At 52.3% G+C, this 17,122-nt stretch overlaps 8 protein-coding genes across 8 annotated transcripts; 6 read left to right on the forward strand and 2 right to left on the reverse strand.

Annotated features, from left to right (window-relative positions):
- Positions 1-115: 115 nt before the first annotated feature.
- Positions 116-3,508, forward strand: BO94DRAFT_529746 (UBA/TS-N domain protein). The gene is made up of 3 exons (XM_025610516.1): positions 116-297; positions 360-3,036; positions 3,098-3,508. The coding sequence occupies exons 2-3, from the start codon at positions 397-399 to the stop codon at positions 3,197-3,199; spliced, it is 2,742 nt and encodes a 913-aa protein (XP_025473122.1). The 5' UTR covers positions 116-297; positions 360-396; the 3' UTR covers positions 3,200-3,508.
- A 100-nt stretch (positions 3,509-3,608) lies between these two features.
- trm61 (tRNA 1-methyladenosine methyltransferase subunit GCD14) lies at positions 3,609-5,345 on the reverse strand. Its single transcript, XM_025610517.1, has one exon. It carries the CDS (start codon positions 5,269-5,271, stop codon positions 3,757-3,759), a length of 1,515 nt encoding a protein of 504 aa, XP_025473123.1. The 5' UTR covers positions 5,272-5,345; the 3' UTR covers positions 3,609-3,756.
- An 838-nt stretch (positions 5,346-6,183) lies between these two features.
- On the forward strand, positions 6,184-7,347 carry BO94DRAFT_453528 (NAD(P)H-dependent flavin oxidoreductase; the record flags this gene model as incomplete). The annotated part of the gene is made up of 4 exons (XM_025607570.1): positions 6,184-6,226; positions 6,276-6,358; positions 6,418-7,146; positions 7,204-7,347. 4 exons carry the CDS (start codon positions 6,184-6,186, stop codon positions 7,345-7,347), a joined length of 999 nt encoding a protein of 332 aa, XP_025473124.1.
- A 160-nt stretch (positions 7,348-7,507) lies between these two features.
- BO94DRAFT_7418 (uncharacterized protein) lies at positions 7,508-8,059 on the forward strand. The gene is made up of 2 exons (XM_025617637.1): positions 7,508-7,961; positions 8,034-8,059. Exon 1 carries the CDS (start codon positions 7,668-7,670, stop codon positions 7,929-7,931), a length of 264 nt encoding a protein of 87 aa, XP_025473125.1. The 5' UTR covers positions 7,508-7,667; the 3' UTR covers positions 7,932-7,961; positions 8,034-8,059.
- Positions 8,060-8,064: 5 nt separating this feature from the next.
- On the forward strand, positions 8,065-9,871 carry BO94DRAFT_570687 (uncharacterized protein). The gene has a single exon (XM_025614836.1). It carries the CDS (start codon positions 8,261-8,263, stop codon positions 9,383-9,385), a length of 1,125 nt encoding a protein of 374 aa, XP_025473126.1. The 5' UTR covers positions 8,065-8,260; the 3' UTR covers positions 9,386-9,871.
- An 855-nt stretch (positions 9,872-10,726) lies between these two features.
- On the reverse strand, positions 10,727-11,316 carry BO94DRAFT_541191 (hydrophobin family protein; the record flags this gene model as incomplete). Its single annotated transcript, XM_025613036.1, has 3 exons — positions 10,727-10,783; positions 10,833-10,921; positions 10,971-11,316. The coding sequence occupies 3 exons, from the start codon at positions 11,314-11,316 to the stop codon at positions 10,727-10,729; spliced, it is 492 nt and encodes a 163-aa protein (XP_025473127.1).
- Positions 11,317-14,498: 3,182 nt separating this feature from the next.
- BO94DRAFT_529752 (WW domain-containing protein) lies at positions 14,499-15,732 on the forward strand. Its single transcript, XM_025610518.1, has one exon. It carries the CDS (start codon positions 14,601-14,603, stop codon positions 15,573-15,575), a length of 975 nt encoding a protein of 324 aa, XP_025473128.1. The 5' UTR covers positions 14,499-14,600; the 3' UTR covers positions 15,576-15,732.
- A 352-nt stretch (positions 15,733-16,084) lies between these two features.
- BO94DRAFT_619506 (ankyrin repeat domain-containing protein) lies at positions 16,085-17,121 on the forward strand (the record flags this gene model as incomplete). Its single annotated transcript, XM_025616863.1, has 2 exons — positions 16,085-16,632; positions 16,715-17,121. The coding sequence occupies exons 1-2, from the start codon at positions 16,416-16,418 to the stop codon at positions 17,119-17,121; spliced, it is 624 nt and encodes a 207-aa protein (XP_025473129.1). The 5' UTR covers positions 16,085-16,415.
- Between the last annotated feature and the right edge of the window lies 1 nt (position 17,122).

Here is a 17,122-nt window from a genome sequence, read left to right on the forward strand (position 1 = left end):
TGCCTTGCCGCGCCCAGCCTCACGTGCTGAACGGCGGATGGCACCGCCACATTGAAGGAATCCATCAGCCCCATCGGCCCGCCTCAGCCACCGCGACGGTCGCGGCCCTCCATCTCCAGGGGAATGTCGAGACAACAGTTGGCGGGCCCATCAAACCGTCTGTTGGCCTGCTCGGAATGCCACAATGATTCTCTGACGGGCTCTTGCTCATATTGTGACTCCTCCACCTCAGTTGCGAATCCAACCTTCATTTCCCCGACTGGATCCACTTACTCCGCTGCTCAGTGGCCATTGATGGTGAGATAATCTAGATCATGGCATCCTCACCTACGACCTCAGTCCTAATTCGACCCCTCCAGACACTTCCCCACTGATACCTTTCACAACACAACAATAATGGACGACCTGAACGGCTTGAGCTGGACTCCCAGCTCCTCCAATGATGCCCACAAGCCACCACCGATGAATACAGGCCTCTTATTTCCGAGCGTCAGGCGAAATGACACCTCTGGCCGATCTACACCCCTCTCTGCGTCCTCCGGCCCATCGAACGCTCCGTCGAAGTCTGCAACACCGGACAAGGACAGCTTCGCAAACCTCGTTTCCTTCAACTCGGCCAATGCCAATAAGAACCTTTCCCTTGTCGAGCAACAGAAGAGGCTGGAAGAGGAGCGAGCTAGAAAGGAGGCAGAGAACAGATCTCGTTTCGAAACGCAGTACGGAGGGCAGAACACTCAGTTTTGGGACAGCTTGGAAAAGGGCCGGGGTAACGGATTTCCCACATCTGGCACTCCTGCCCAGCGGAGCGCCCCGTTACCCGAAGAAGATGATCTACTTGCTGCTTTCAACGCATCTGCGCCGGTAGATGCGTCGACAAATTTCCCGGTGCCTAGCCCTAGCCCGTCGCCGCAGCATCTGAGCTCCTCCCAGGCTGCTCCAAACAATGCAGACATGTCGCGGCCAACCAACACAATGTCATTCCCTGATGACGATGATCCCTTCGGCCTCAGTCAACTGAAGCCCAAGCCAGCACAACCCCCGCAACCTGCACCGGCCGATGACGATGATTTCCTTGGCCTGCTGGGCAAGCCTGTATCCGAAGTTCCTCGATCAGAGCCTCCTGTGAAAGCGCCTTCCCCCATTGAAAGTGAATACCACGCCCCGTCCCCCAAGCCGTTAAATGGAATGGATCGGGCAGTCGCAGAACTTGTGGATATGGGATTTCCTGCCGACAAAGCCAGCCAGGCTTTGCGAATGACGTCATCTGGCACCGACGTCCAGGCTGCAGTTGGCCTGCTTCTAACGCAAGCGCACGAAGAAGCCCGCCAAAAGTCCAAGAATCGGCCGACTCCGGACGAACGCTACACTGAACAGCCGAGCCGAAGCAGGGAGCGCAGCGAAAGACCTGGGCGTGATGTGCCTTCATGGATGCAGCAGGAGCGGTCCCGCAGCAATAACCGAACGGGCTCGCCAGCAGACAAGGATCCTTCGCAACTTGCAGCGACTTTCGGAAATAATCTGTTGAAAACAGCCAACTCTCTTTGGAAGACTGGCAGCAAGAAAGTACAGCAAGTGGTTCAGGACCTCAATGCGGATCATGATCCGAGCCAGCCCCGGTGGCTGAGAGAGACCTCTTCGCATGACGAATCTTCGTCTAGTGACCGTCCCCGGGTTGCTAGCCGGCCTAAAGCTCGTCCCGAAATGATGACCGATGAAGCACTTTTGCTAGAATCCGGTGGGCCTCCCCGTCAGTCACGCAATGCCATGCGATCTGAAGATGCACTGCCTCGCCGTCCGTCACGCAACGCTCTGCGATCCGACGATGTACTGGCATCTCGTCCGAGCAGCAATGGTGCTAGGCATCAACCGTCTCCGGCTAGCGAAAGGCGTATTCAACAGCCCGCGTTTATGCAGCAACATCCAAGAGCAGAAACAAGAGACCCCAGATCCCGGTTAACGAAAACCGCCTTGGAGGAACAGTCGGCACAAGCGTATGTCAGTCCTGCACGGCGGAAGCGCCCTGTTGCCCCATCGCCTGCCCTGGAACCGACGGTCGACTTGTTTGAGAGCCCTGCGCCGGCGCCGGCACCGGTGCAGCGGCCGAAGCCCTCACCCGCACCAGCTCAAGCATCACGGTCGTCTACGCCATCTACAACTTTACCTGCACGACCCAAGGCTCCACCTCGAGCTGTACCACCAGTATCTCCGGATGCCCTTTCTACTACACACCGACAGCGTGGAACAGCAGCAGAAGCTTATAAACGGGGTGACTATGCAGCTGCACACGAGGCGTTCACAGCAGCACTCACACCACTGCCGAACAAGCACCCTATCACGATCATTATTCGCAGCAATCGCGCTATGACCGCTTTAAAAGTCGGCGAGCCGAAGGTGGCAATCAGCGATGCAGATACTATCGTGGAGCTTATCGGTCCTTCCAAGGGAGAAGGTGAAAGCATTGATCTCCTTAATGGAGAACCCAGTAAGCCAATGAAGGATTTCTTCGGAAAGGCATTGATGCGCAAGGCTGAAGCCCTGGAACAACTGGAGCGATGGGCGGATGCCGCACAGGCGTGGAAGCTGGCCGTTGAGAATGGCCATGGTGGTAGCACTAGTATTCAGGGCCGCAACCGGTGCGAGAAAGCTGCTGGCATCAGCAAGCCCGCATCGAAACCCGCAGCACCCGCGAGACGGCCCCCGCCTCCAGCTCCCAAGAAGGTCTCTGCTCTGGACGATCTGCAAGGTCGCTCGGCTTCATCTGGCTCCTCCTTCGAGGCCGTGACTCGCCTCCGAGCAGCTAACCAAGCAGCGGAGCGTGCCGACGAAGAAAAGTTCGCCCTCTCCGAAAGCGTAGATGCTCGTCTGGCAGCCTGGAAGAACGGCAAACAAGACAACCTGCGAGCGCTCCTGGGCAGTCTGGATACCGTCCTCTGGCCCGAAGCAGGATGGAAAAAGGTCAACATGTCCGAATTGATCATGCCCAACAAGGTGAAAATCCAGTACATGAAGGGTATTTCCAAGGTGCACCCAGACAAAGTACGTCCCTCTTGCCCCTACCATCCCACCATCCACACTCTCTAACCCACCACTCCCTCAGATCCCCACCAACGCCACCACCGAGCAACGCATGATCGCCGGCGCAGTATTTGGTGCCCTAAACGAAGCATGGGACAAGTTCAAGAAGGAAAACAACCTCTAATGACATGCATATATCTTGTCTCGTCCCCTTTCCCACAACCCTTCTTTCTCATCTAACCACTTATCCCTCACCACCCTACTATCCTATGATATCTGATATCTGATCCTGATTGATCTGACCCTGCATTTACACCCTGGATCTTTCAATCCAGAAATTCTTTTAGCTGTCGTACCTATCTATCCCCCTTTCCCATTGAGATGCATGCGCACATACAATTGTACATAAATAGAGCTTATACCTACTTACCTGACCTGAATTTACTATCTATGAATGATGCCGAAGGAGATCGGTTGATTTTGATGTCGATGATATTTTTTACTTGCATCTTGAATGCATCATGGGTGATGGCGTAGTGGACTGATCAATCTCGGAGATAATGTGTATGATGGCAAGCCGGAGAAGCCGATTTGAACGTTTTCTCTCAGATCTGAAAGTAATTGACTCCAGTGCTACACCAAGAATGGAAATGAAGAAGAAAGTAGTGTGCTGTGCATAATACATCCTAAACACGCATAATAAAACTCCGTTTTTGTATCTAGCAAGGCAGGTAATATCTATTAAGCCTGCTCGGCAGCATTTGCTTGCTCTTGTGTCGGTGCTGGTTCTTCTTGTTGTTGCTGCCCTTGCTCTTGTTGCTGTTTCTTCTGCTCCTCCTCTAGGCGCTCTTTGCGCTCCCGCTTGAGCTGCTTTCTTCCCTTGGGCTTTTCGGGTTGGGTCAGGTCGACTTGATGCGGAGGCCACTTCTCGCGGCATTTCTGCTCGTCTTCTTCGGTCCAATCGCGGGGAAGAACGGCGAATACGAGGTAGGATGTATGGGTTTTCAGATCCTGCTCGGAGCGGTGGACCAGGCGGCCTTGCTTGTAGGGTGGGATATCAGAGGTTTGAGGGGTAGGTGCGTAGGACTCTGGGGCTTCGGTTTCTGGTTTCGCGGTAGAGGCGGGCATAGGTGTGCTTTCTTCGTCGTCTAGCTGGTGCATCATCTCGCGGTATTTCCGTGAGTGTTCCTCGACATGTCGCATCTTAACGACCGCCTCGTCGACATCCTTCGGAAAGACAACTGCGCCGCGGACGCGCTCGTACTCCAGACCTGTCTTTTCCCGTTTGACTTCGATGCGATGGTGATTCACCTCCACCATGGATATAGAGAGCCAGGAGAGCTGACGGAGGGTGCTGACGGTTCGTTGGACTTGTTCCAGGCAAGGCGAGAATGTGCACAGGTACACTGGCGAAGTCGGATCAAGTGGGGATTCACCGCCATCGGATGGGTGACGGACGAGATGTTTGAGAGCCAGCCAGGGGGCAGGCAGATCCAGGAAAATAGCATTAGCCTTGGGAGAATTGCCCGTCTTGGGGTCGTTGAGCAGGAAACCGTCCTTGTAGACGTCGCGATGCGTTACTTCGACGAGACCGTCCAGACCGTGTTCGTGTATCTCCTGGCGCACCTTGCCCGCGCGCTGCTCGTGGTACTCAAAACTGCATACTTTGCCTAGTCTTCTCTTCTTCGTCGCGGGCGAGTCGTCGGTGGGGTATCCGTTAAAGGCTGCTCGGACAGCGGCATGAGTGAAAGATCCACTACCTGCTCCTGCTTCGATAACGGTGCATCCGGGGCGAACGCGCAGACGGTGGAGAATGTAGCTGTAGTCCGGGGTGTAGACGACCTGCGTGCGGTGGGGAAGAGAAGTCGTCCATAGTTCGGGGGTGGGGTAAACGAGGTGAAGGAAACCGCTGGATGCGGCGACAGCAGCCTTGGGAGATTCGCCTGGGGTGGCCGAATCGATCTCGTCGACTTTCCGCTTGAGCTTCTGGTTCTTCTTCTTCTGAGGTCCTCGGCCGCGTCGCGATCCAGTGTCGACTTTGGAGGCGCCAATTTGCGAGCCCCAGGGCTGACCGGTGAGAGTAGTATGTGGAAAAGAGCCGAACCGGGTGGTCTCTACCTTGCCCTCCTTGTAGCCTGCGTCTTCATCGTCGTGCAGGCGGAGGACAGTCGGGATGGCATGGTCGCGACGGAGGTGGAGGAGGGCGAGCTGATCGAGGCTCGAGTGGGAGCCGGGAGTGAGGAATGGAGACGGCATGGTGCTTGTCCTGCAACGACGAGGGGTGGCGAAGCGACACGAGACCAGTTCTCTCTTGAATGCGAACCTAAAATCTCCAGATTGAAGCTGGATCGATGCGGCGTCACTTTCCTCTTCCATGCAGAACATCTGCCGCCCTAGTCCTATAAAGGACAAACTTAGGGCTTAGGGCTACATGTACGTGGTCCTCGTTAGTTCCCGGTCCGGACTTGTGATTGGTCGGTGGATTAACCATCAACGGTGCCGCCAGAAGGTCGGGATTCGGGAGAGCTACGGAGAACAGAGTATACGGAGTATCTAGATCCTGCGGGTCTGTTACGTGCAGTCACTGTCACACAGCACTGTTCTTTCTTTTTGTTCGGCTCAAGGAAGATGCCGACTGACGACCCCTGGAGTGGGATCTCACGAGGCAGATACCTGCCAGGCATAGCGTTGCCTCTCAGATGATGTCTGACCGAGAATCTCCCCGTGATCACATGCATCCAGCCGGATCAGCAATGGCAACAAAGAACAATTAACCGCACACTGGGATGAGACACAGTTGTCTTCTCACTCCCTGCAGGATATGAGGTGCTTTCTGCGACTCTGATAGCTGGAATATTGTTATTCTTTCATCTGGAGTTGACTGTGAGCGCTCCTCCTGTGCCGATTGTGCAGCGGGCAGCGACTGGGTGCCTGGACCTCGGCAACTCCGATCCCCCCACAGCATCCGCGGCAAAGCGTTGATTACTAGCATTCGCCTCGCGCCCTTCCCCGTACTTGGTCTCCAACTATCTATATCGTCCTTTAACTTGAAGCAGGAGTGCATCCGACTTAACCAGACTCATTAAACTCTGTCCAACAAACCCTACTCTCGTGGACTATCATCGCCGAAGAAGTCATCTCCATCTTTAGATATAAGACAACGACATAATGCCTTTCAACACGGCTTTGACCAGGGCGCTGGGCATTTCAGGTAATGCAACAAGTGTCTTGCTCTCGAACAGGTCGCTGATAATGTGCAGTCCCGGTTGTGCAGGGAGGCATGCAATGGGTCGGATATGCGGAACTTGCTTCGGCCGTCAGCAACGCTGGTGGACTTGGTATTGTACGTACACCCAAGCAGATAAGCTGAGAGAACAAAGGGGTGGAATACTGACGACTCAGCTTACTGCCCTCACACAACCAACCCCTGAAGACCTCCGCAAAGAGATCCGCAGGTGTCGATCCATGACCAAGAAGCCCTTCGCCGTCAACCTGACCCTCCTTCCCGCACTCGTTCCTCCAGACTACGCCGCCTATGCCCAGGTGATCATTGATGAAGGCATCAAGATCGTTGAGACAGCAGGAAACAACCCTGGCCCGGTGATTCACCAGCTAAAGAAGGCCAACACCATCATCCTCCACAAGTGCACGACCGTGCGGCATGCCAAATCGGCTGTGAAGCTGGGGGTCGACTTCCTGTCAATCGACGGGTTCGAATGCGCGGGGCACGTCGGTGAAACCGACATTACCAACTTTATTCTCCTCAGCCGTGCGCGACAGGAGCTGAAGGTGCCGTTCATTGCGTCCGGTGGGTTCGCCGACGGTCAGGGGCTTGCTGCTGCCTTGGCGCTCGGAGCGGAGGGCATCAACATGGGTACCCGCTTCATGTGCACAATCGAAGCCCCAATCCACCACAATGTCAAGGAGGCGATTGTCAAGGCGGATGAGACGGACACGGCTTTGGTACTCAGACGGTGGAAGAATACAACCCGGTTGTTCGGAAACAAGGTGACACAGGAGGCGTTGAAGGTGGAGAAGGAGAGCAAGACGGGTGACTTCAGCGAGATCGCTCCCTTTGTGAGTGGCAAACGTGGACGGCAGGTTTTCCTCAACGGCGACGTTGACTTTGGAGTATGTTCCCCTCCCGTTAGAATGGGTCACACCATGGGACTCTGCTAACGAAGACAGGTCTGGACCGCCGGTCAAGTCATTGGCTTGATCCACGACATCCCGACGTGCGCTCAGCTGCTCGAGCGAATTGAGAAGGAAGCTGTTGAGACGCTGGACCGCTCCAGGTCGTTGCACACGGCAACCATTCCAAGCAAGTTGTAGATGGTCTGGATGGATTCGATATCTGGTAACTGATTGGAGCGTTCATTTGAGATTTGTATTACCGACTAAGCAAGGAATAGAAGCTATACATTGTGATTTGGTAGAGGCAACGAGTATACCGAGTAGTGATCCATCAATGCATGAGTGGTCATCCCTTGCCGAATAACCCACCACCAAAGGATGAACGAGGAGGGGGATGTACCTTTCTGAAAAGATACACGCGGGTCTGCACGATGAGCAGGATATTTTCTGGACTGACGAGAGGGCAGTGAGGTACATGTGGAGGTCACACACGGGGACCAGGGCTCTAAAGCAACTCCATGAAGTTGACGGCTGCCTCTCCAGCTGCAGCCTCACTACTCGGCCGGAATCGTCCTTACCGCCACTTCAGGACCAGCTATTGTGATCCGCAACAGCATGCATCGACATTGGCAGTGGCAATCTTAGCTGCTACCATAAGTCTTCCAGACCATGGCCGAAAGAAGGACGTTCATGGGAAACTTCCATCTTCGTATTCGCATACAGATGGAGATGGCTGTCCTTGCTTCCAAACCCTTTCCTCTGGCCGCTCCTTGCAGGACTGAGCTACTGAGTCATGGAGGGCAAATGGGATGGTGAGTGTTCCTGATGGCGAGGTCTATTTTGGGTTCTTCATCCCCTCCGCACTCTATCTTACGGGAGATTAGATGCCAGCTTCAGCATCGAGCACGACCCAATTCACCTCATGTACCCCATCCATCACGATCCACGAACCCACAGACAATTGCAGTGCCAGTGCTTCACCCCCGCGTCGTTAATCTCACGGTTCAATAAGATCGCCGCATCAACCGCTGTTGCAAGCCTATCCATCGCCCCGACGACAAGAACAACATCACGCCGGTTCACGTCACTATAAATTGACAACACCACCGTCATGACAAACTCTAACCACAACTCCCACTCCATCCTCATGCGCCGTGTACACAAGATGAAGAGTCTCTCCTCACTTTTCCCCTGCTTGCAGGCGCGGAAACTCCGTCGTCAGCGACGACAGGATTACCATGCCTCATGGACATGTGCAGGTATCTCAGAGCTTGCACAGACCTCTGAGCTGTCCGACGCACATGAACACGAGAAGCATTACGAGTATGATCACGCACCACAGTCAGAGAAGCTCACAGCTCTCCCTGATCAGCCCCATGAGGCCGCCACCAAGACCCCGCAGACGACATCATCCATTCGCATTGTCCGTCCAGAGGAGTCCGAGTGCTCAACCCTGGAATTCGATGATCTGCCACAGGATCAAGAGCCTTCTGCAAAGCAGACCAACACTCTATCTGACGAGGAAACCGACGTCGAGTGCAGCCCCAAACTGCCGCAGAAGGTGATCACCATGACAGTTGGGCCTCAGACTGAAGAAACCTCAACTCCTCGAGCCAACGTCCTGCCCCAGAGCAAAGACGACATCGATCTCGAGCTGTCCAGCCGTCGTATCCCTCGCAGCCCGGACAAGAAGCCTCGTCCCGCCAGCATGGACGTGCCTCCCAGCGCGGTCACCAAGCTGCCGGAGATCAAAAGTCGCATCATCGAAGATATCCCTGAGGATGTCGAAGAAGAGGCCAAGCAGAACGTGAATGTCGCCGGCTCCGAGGAAGAGCAGGATCTTGAGACCACCAAGCCTGCCAAACGTTCATCCGCCTGGCGTCTGAGCCAACGCAAGTCCATGGTCGAGATCTTCAATCTCCTCCAGTCGACCGCCGCGGCCGTCGCCTCTGCTCCTAAACGGTCCAATATCAAGCTTCCGAAATCTCTTCGTCCTTCCCCAGCGCCTGAGCCCTCCTCTCCACGTCCACCCACTCCCCCGCCTAAATCCCCTACTCTCACCACCGAATCCGACCAGCCCTCCACCGCGGCTCCAACCCTAACGACCCCCAGCTCCAGTCCCACCAAGAAACAGCGCCGCATGGGCACCGCCGTCTTTCCTCTTCCCCACCAGTGGCCTGAAACCCATGAAGACATCACCAACATTAAAACCAACAACCAGACCCTTTTTCATTAGCGACGGAGTTCGGGGTACCACCACCGGGGTTGTATTTCGTCGGGGTGTATGGTCCTTATCGAGGGTTTGGATGTCTTAATGTCTTTCCTTTCTTTCACTGATTTTTCCTTTCTATTAACCTACCTACTTACCCATTGTTTGGCTTCATAATTTTGAGGTTGTATCTATTTGATTGAGGCTTCTGGTACTCTGGGATTGATTCCTTTGGTGGGTTGTATGATAGCTAAGGGGTGCTGTCTTTCTCTCTTTCTTTTTTCTTTTCTCCTTCTTTTACTTCCTTTCTTTCTTTTCGTTTCTCCTTTACCTTCTTTATTCTTTTCCCTTTCTTTTCCTTCCTTCTCTCCCTGTCTTTCTTTTTCTAATCTGTCAATTTGCTGAAGTATCCCCGGTGATTGCGACGAAGGACGCGGAGGTGAAGGGCAATAACGGTGTACGATACCTCAGTTCCATGCGCCGCGGAGATGAATACCTTGTACTTTAATACCGTACATACATACAAACACAAACATGCAGAGCATAATATCATAATAATATCATACTTATCAAAAGACCTTGTTATGCACTCCTACTGAAAAGATCATCTCATCACACCCAAAATCATCCGACTAACCAAGCAAGTCAATAAAGAACCCACTTCCAACTACCTACACCAAAGTAGAGACTGATTGAGTCACTTCACATCTAGATCTATCTCTGATCTTTCCGCTCTACCCAACAAAAGAGATTTTGATTAATCAAGTTCTATCCTAGAGGGAGATTTGCAAAGTACTTCGATCATGTAAGACAGAAAGGATTTATAGACTGATGAGTTGGGTTTGTACTATTTATCATGTTCGGTGTTGAGTATTGAGGTAAGAGAGGAAGAGATGGGACATTTAATATGAGGGGGGGAAATATGGTGGAGATGGCTGAAGTACATTGGGTATGTAATAATTTCTTACAGGCTGTGGTATTCTCGAGGGAGTTACTGGATTATAAGCGAGATTTAGAAACGAGGACCATTACAGTGCTCAACTGTAAGTCTTAGGGATGCTCTACTAGAAGGAAGTGGTTAAAAGCAGATTGATTACTGAGATAAAGGTATGGTCTAATGCAATTAAATTTCTATGCAACGAGGCCAGAGCCGAATAGACTCGGCAAATGCATGGTGAATAGCAAGGGTAAACGCAAACAGAACAGTCTTTCTCCGAGGTGCCACGCGACACCAGGGTACTCGTACACGATTAGTCCAGAGGGATTTGGACTCGGCCCAAAAGCGAAGGCCCAAATCCCTTTTCCAGCCCCGGTCCATGCCGTGAAGCAGCGTGACCAAGCCCGACCAGAAGCGTGCTGATAAGCAGCTTACAGGAGAGAGCCGAGGGCAATGCAGGGAAGGCCGACTCCGATGAGGTCGCCGTCCTAGTATTGTTAGCTGATGTTGGGTGTGGGAGGATCTGGAGATACTCACGGCGCTGGAGGGAGACGACTGGCAGCAGGCAATGTTCTGCTTGCACTGCTGGTTGACGATATCCTGGACAGCAACACCGATGATGGGGACTGTTGTGGTTAGATTGGTCCATCAGTTCGAAAAAGGGAGCAGGCATACCTTCGATGGGGAGCTTGGAGCACTCCTGGAAGAGACCAAGACCCTCGGAGCCAGAGCCGGAACCGAGCAGGTTGCCAAGGGTACCAGCGAGGATACCGCTGTCAACATCGGTGGTGTCACCGGCGTAGGTGGCCTTGTTGCAGCAAGACAGCTGAGCCTGGTCACCACACTTGGCCTCGGCCTGCTCGACGGTAATGTCATCGGGGACAGGGAAGCGAACGTCGCTGTTGCCCTTGTTGCCGTTACCGTTGGCAATACCGTTGCCATTGGCAGCGGAGGGAGTGCCAGGGAGGGCCACAACGGTGGCAGCGAAGGCAAGGACAGCAGCGGTGATGGAGAACTTCATTGTGACGGTGGGTTTGGAATTGAACGAGAGTTGGAACTCGGAGTGCTTGGAAAGACTGGACTGAGAGAGAGAATGAGAGAGGGAATCAACGAATGTTTGTGATGATGGAAAGAATCGATTGAACGGCGACTTCGAGGCCCCTTATATAGAACTTGGTGGAGGTCTCTGAGCTCCTGGAAAAACACTGCAAGGTCAAAACTTGTTCCTACGGAGCGCTCCCACCCGCGTACAATCGGCCTTGATCCCCTGTGGAATGCGTCACGCAAGGAAGTGCCTTCTCGTTCACAGCTTTCCATGCCTCTGTAGCTGTCACCCTGGCTCCAGAACCCATCTGCTGAAGCAGTTGGCATGGATCGACCCATGGTTCTCGCCGTAATTGCCCGGGTCATGCCCGCTTTCGCATGCCATCAGACAGCGGCCTTTGCGCTATGGCCGGGGTGCATTGCAGGCACCCAGGGTCTCATTCCTCCTCGCTTTTGCTGCAGATCCTCATGCAAGCGCCTGTGGCGGCAAGTCTCCCGGAGCTGCAGGTACGCAGCTGTTTTCGTCCCAAGTGGATCGATTGGCCACCTAAAGTTAGAGTCTCGCCCTGAAATCCTGGTGGGTAGCGGATTGTCGTAGCCACTCAGCCACCTGCTCATTGTTACTCGATTGCTGTACTGTGTATTCGCCTCGCCACCAGATCAATAGTCCTCCTCGTGCCTTCTACGGCGCTCGTGCGGTATGCAAGTGACGTGCAAGCACTGTTGTAAGCTTGCAGGGCATATGCAATGGCATGTGCCCCTCTGCAAGGGATTCATGACAGAAGGTTGGACCCTTGAGAAAACCCCAGCTCCAGGGTATACGTGGGCCGGAAATTTGTCTTCCAAGGCGAACACGAGCAAGGGGTATTCAATGAATCCCTATTAATCTCCGAATAGCATTGTTCCTCGCCGCAAGTCCCCGAATCGCTGAGCTGTGCCTTGGCCTCGCTGACTTCAAGTGAACTATTGCCCGGGAGGATAGATACTCTATTCGATGGGTCTGAAACAGATGACGAGGACGGTGTTGATCGGACGGTGAGGAGCATGCTTTCACTGTAACCATTCCGGGCACCGTATTCCGCTTCCAGCACCGGGGAGGGGAGGTTTGGTCGCCGATCATGGACTGCGAGGATGCGAGGTTAGCTGCAGACGAGAAAGGACAAAAGCATCCGGCACGTGGCAGCCTTGGTGCCTGGCCCGACTGGCCAGTTGATCCACGTCCATGTGCACGATCTCGGAAGTATTCAGATCTACGTGTAACATGATACCAATACATTGTTGATCTTGAAAAGTTCAAAATTTGCTTCTACTAGCTGTAATGTTTCATTATTATGTTCAGTGGGTTGGCCTCTACTCTGTATCAGACAACTATACTTCGTCCTCCGTACATGTCACCGATAACATACAAGATAGAGGTTCCACCCCTTGATTAACCACAAAGCCATTGTTCTATGCTTTCCTTTATCTAGCTTATCCGCTGTTTATCCTAAAGTATAAGCCCATTCTCCCATAAAGTGTACTTCTAAACCATCCTCAACTCACCCACTCCGTTTACCACATCCCATCCCAATGCAGCGTCTCAATCTCAACATCGCCTGCACCCCAACACGATCGTACATATGAACTAACCCCTGCAACTGCACTGCACGATCGTCTCATGCCACGCCAACCTGCATCGCATCCCAACCTCCATGCTCCAATACTCAAATACTTACATATGTGCATGCATGCATCCAGACAAACTCTCCCTCCACCCCAATCCTTCTCATAAACTCAATTCATCCACAACACCCCAACAATCTCACAAGCATCCCCGATAAGCTCAAGCTTTACCCCATTCCTTTCACTAAGTTCACCAGCACATCAGATGATTACCCCAAGATTACGGTATATTATCAAACCGGCCTTACATCCTCCTCATCCCTTGGTTCCCAAATCAGCGATGATCATCACTCAGGTCGGATCTCTCCGATTATAATAATGAATCGTCTGAAGAATTTTACGTAACTACGTAGTACCTAGTAGATAGAGGACGGCGTTGAGTTTTTCTATGGTGGATATTGAGTTGGCATCTGGTTAGGGTACATTCGTTCCTTGGTTTTGGGTTTGGGGATGTTTGCTTAGCGGGTTGCAGATTGCCACAGTGGGGAGGAATGGGAGGAGGAATTTGGGCGTGTTTGTTTAGGTTTGTGTATCTGGACGGTGTAGATATGGGGTTCAACTACCTGAAGTGCGCTTTTGGAGGGGTTTATTTAGGGGTTCATAGGTTGTTGACTTATCTGGTGTTAGACTATGATTTGAACTCGGTAGGTTAGGATGTGCATCACTTGTGATCTTTGAACGGGGCAATCTATGGCAGTAGAGTCATCATACCTGGAACGGAAGTGTCCATTGAAGAAGGGAAGGTTTGTTGGGTTGTATAATTTGTAGCCATTGGTTGATGGATAGATTGGCTGAGATTATATAGTATGAAAATGGAGAGTAACCTATTATCTATATGATTCTTCTATGAGCTAAGCAGCTGTATTAAGATAGTAATAAACTATGGAGTACTTCGTCATTTAATTGTCACTTGCTGTTATGGTGGACATTCGACCTCTGTTTGATTGATCTAGTAATAAGTGTGCCCATCTACTCTATACTGCTTAGAAGGTTAGAAAGGATATCTATAACATGGCATGCTCAGTAAGCCTATCTATATTATAATTCGGTTCTTGATGTCAGTGTTTTTGAATGAGATGGTTTGTGGCATTCACTTCACCGTGGACTGTAAACATATATAGTATGTCACTGCTACACTGACCATCACCATTCAGTTGTACCTGAGTCGCTAACAATTGAATACTAACAAACTAACTTCCTTTCACAGTAATCATATTTTCCACTCAAAGACACTGTAGTCAATAACTACCTTTGATCCTACCCTACCCTACCAATCCATCCATACTCTTCGGCACTCACCACCAACACAATCAATTTCCCTACTACCCCCCACCAATCACAACTCACCAATTACACACCAGCCACGTGACTCGTCCCGTAGCGCAACTTGCCTAATCAAAATGGCAACCTCCCTAGTCCAAAATGGCTAGTTCCGTCTACTCCGCGACACGGCTTAGTCATATTCGACAAATCCATCCATCCGCATTCACATCATCACCCAAACCCAGCGATGAACTGGCCCCAATGAACCCCAGCATCTAATCCAGCACCGCCGCGCCCCCCTCAGCACGTCAGATAAGAGGAAGAGCTAATCGCAGAATGTCCGCGACTCCTCCCGACACCAGCCTGTCCGCGGGTGCTCCGCCCACCCAGGATCAGACCTCAGCTAGTGCTAGCTTTGAAGCAAGCGAAAGAGAACAGGAACCAGAAGAGCAACAACAACAAGAACGACAAAAGGAAATACCCTCGCAAGGACAAGATCAGCAACAGCAACAGCAACAGCAAGAAGGAGAATCGAGAGATGAAAAAGAAATAACCTCTCAAGAACCAGAAGAACAAGGAGAAGTAGAATCATCTGAAGAGAGGAATGAAGAAGAAAAAGAAAAGGAAGAAGAGGAAGATGATTCTGCCCCTCCATTACCAGATGAAATCCCCCCACCGCTCCCCAACGAAGCGGTTCCTGGAGGAGAAGCAGCAGCAGGAGGAGGACAAGGACAAGGAAAAGGAGAAGATGATGGCTGGGAACCCGTCTGGGACGGAACCGCACAAGCCTATTACTTTTACAATCGGTATACGGGGACCTCTCAGTGGGAGAACCCGCGTGTTCCGGACGCGATGACCACCACCACGACAGCGGAGGACAATAACGCTGCGGTGGAGGATACCGACGATGTGCCCCCGCCCACTGCCACCATGGGAGGCTACAACCCTGCCATTCACGGCGACTACGATCCCACGGCGCCGTACGCGCAACAATACGAGCAACCCCAACAAGACCCCTCAGCGGGGCCCGGGGGCGTGCCGGGCGGGTATGAGGCGGTGGGAGCGTTCAATCGGTTTACGGGCCGGTGGCAGGCGGAGTCGCAGAACGCGGAATATCACAATGATGAGAACAAGTCGCGGCGGCAGATGTATGCCTTTTTTGATGTGGATGCTGCGGCGAATAGTCATGATGGACGGAGCTTGCGGGCAGAGCGGAGTGCGAAGAAGTTGACTAAGAAGGAATTGAAAATGTTCAAGGAGAAAAGAAGGGAAAAGAAGGAGGAGAAGAGACGAGCTTGGTTGAGGGATTGATTGATCTTAGATGGGATGGGCGCATTCTTGTGATTTTTCGTATTGTTCCCGCTTGAGATACCTATTTAGTTTTCTGTATGCTTAGTGACTAGTGAGGTATGGCGTTGTACGTAGATTGGGGTGCATGATAGAGCGGTATGTATAATATGAATATTGGTATTATCTTGAAGATTATTATAGATTGTAGACAAACATACCCGTAGATGAGATGAGATGAGATGAGATGAGAGAAAGATGTGGTCGAGACCCGCTCGTCACCTGACCGGGCATCAAAGTTCTCCCAAACATCTACAACCAAGAGTAAGTAATCTCCTATCAGAACCCATTAATGATTCACGCCTCCCTCTAGAATAAGGTAAGATCTGCGCATTTGCTTTTGTGTATCATTTGAAATTTGTAACTCTGGTTTTGGTGAGCTGTGCGGGGTATCCCAGGTGAGAAATGAGGGGAAGAAAAAAAAATATAAAAAGAAGTTGAATGATGAAAAGCATGTCTCCAGCGGGGAGCACGAACGGAGAGGGATGTATGAAGAATAGGAAATGAGATCATCATCTTCCTCATTGTGACAAGCTGGACCTGCATTTTTCTTTTTCGAGATCATCTCTGGTGATGTGCTGGGCATGATATCAAGTTTATATCAACCCCTCCCACCACCCTCCCTTCCTCTCTCTCTCACGTTGCTTTACATTGCGTTGCATTACCTCCTCCACCTCCAACCAATACCCAAGAAAGAACCCAAACTAACAAAACAAACCAGATACCCACCCTTCAACTCCTAACACCCAAGTCCCAAGAGAAACCCAACCAAACAACCCCCACCAAACATAACAATCCACCAAAATGTCCCTCACCCTCACCCCCGACACAATCGACGACCTAATCTTCTCCGCCCGCACCGGCGATCTCCCCGCCCTCCAAACCGACCTCGACACCCTAGCCACCCAAACCAACTCTTCGCCCGCGCAGATCATCGCCGCCGCAATCGATGCCGCTCCCGCCGAAGAAGGAGGTAGTGGATCGAGTCTATTGCATTATCCCGCTGCGAATGGCAATTTGGGTATGCCCATCCCCCTTCTTCCTCCCTTTCCTTCGGTACGTTACGAATGACTGAATGAAAACTAATAAAACAAACCGCACAGAAATCCTAACCTACCTCCTCACGCACCTCGGGCAACTTCCCACCCCCGAGGCAAGCAAGATTCTCAACCACCGGAACTACAGCGGAAACACGCCGTTGCACTGGGCGGCACTGAACACGCATTTGGAGTGCGTGAAGGCGTTGGTGGAGGGGGGTGCGGACGTGGGGATTAAGAATGATGCGGGGCTAGATGCGGTGTTTTTGGCGGAGAGGGCGGATTGGAATACTCGGGCTGAGGGGGAGGGTGAAGGTGAAGGGGATGAGGAGGTGGAGGTTGAGATTGGTGGGGAGGGTGCTGATGGGGAGGGTGCTGGGGAGATGACGAGGGGGAGACAGGTGGTGGAGTGGTTGTTGAGTTCGGAGAAGGCGGGTGAGTTGGAGAGTGGTGTTGCGGAGGGGAAGGAGTAGG

This window comes from Aspergillus sclerotioniger, assembly GCF_003184525.1.
Source record: "Aspergillus sclerotioniger CBS 115572 chromosome Unknown BO94scaffold_1, whole genome shotgun sequence".
Lineage (NCBI taxonomy): Eukaryota > Fungi > Ascomycota > Eurotiomycetes > Eurotiales > Aspergillaceae > Aspergillus > Aspergillus sclerotioniger.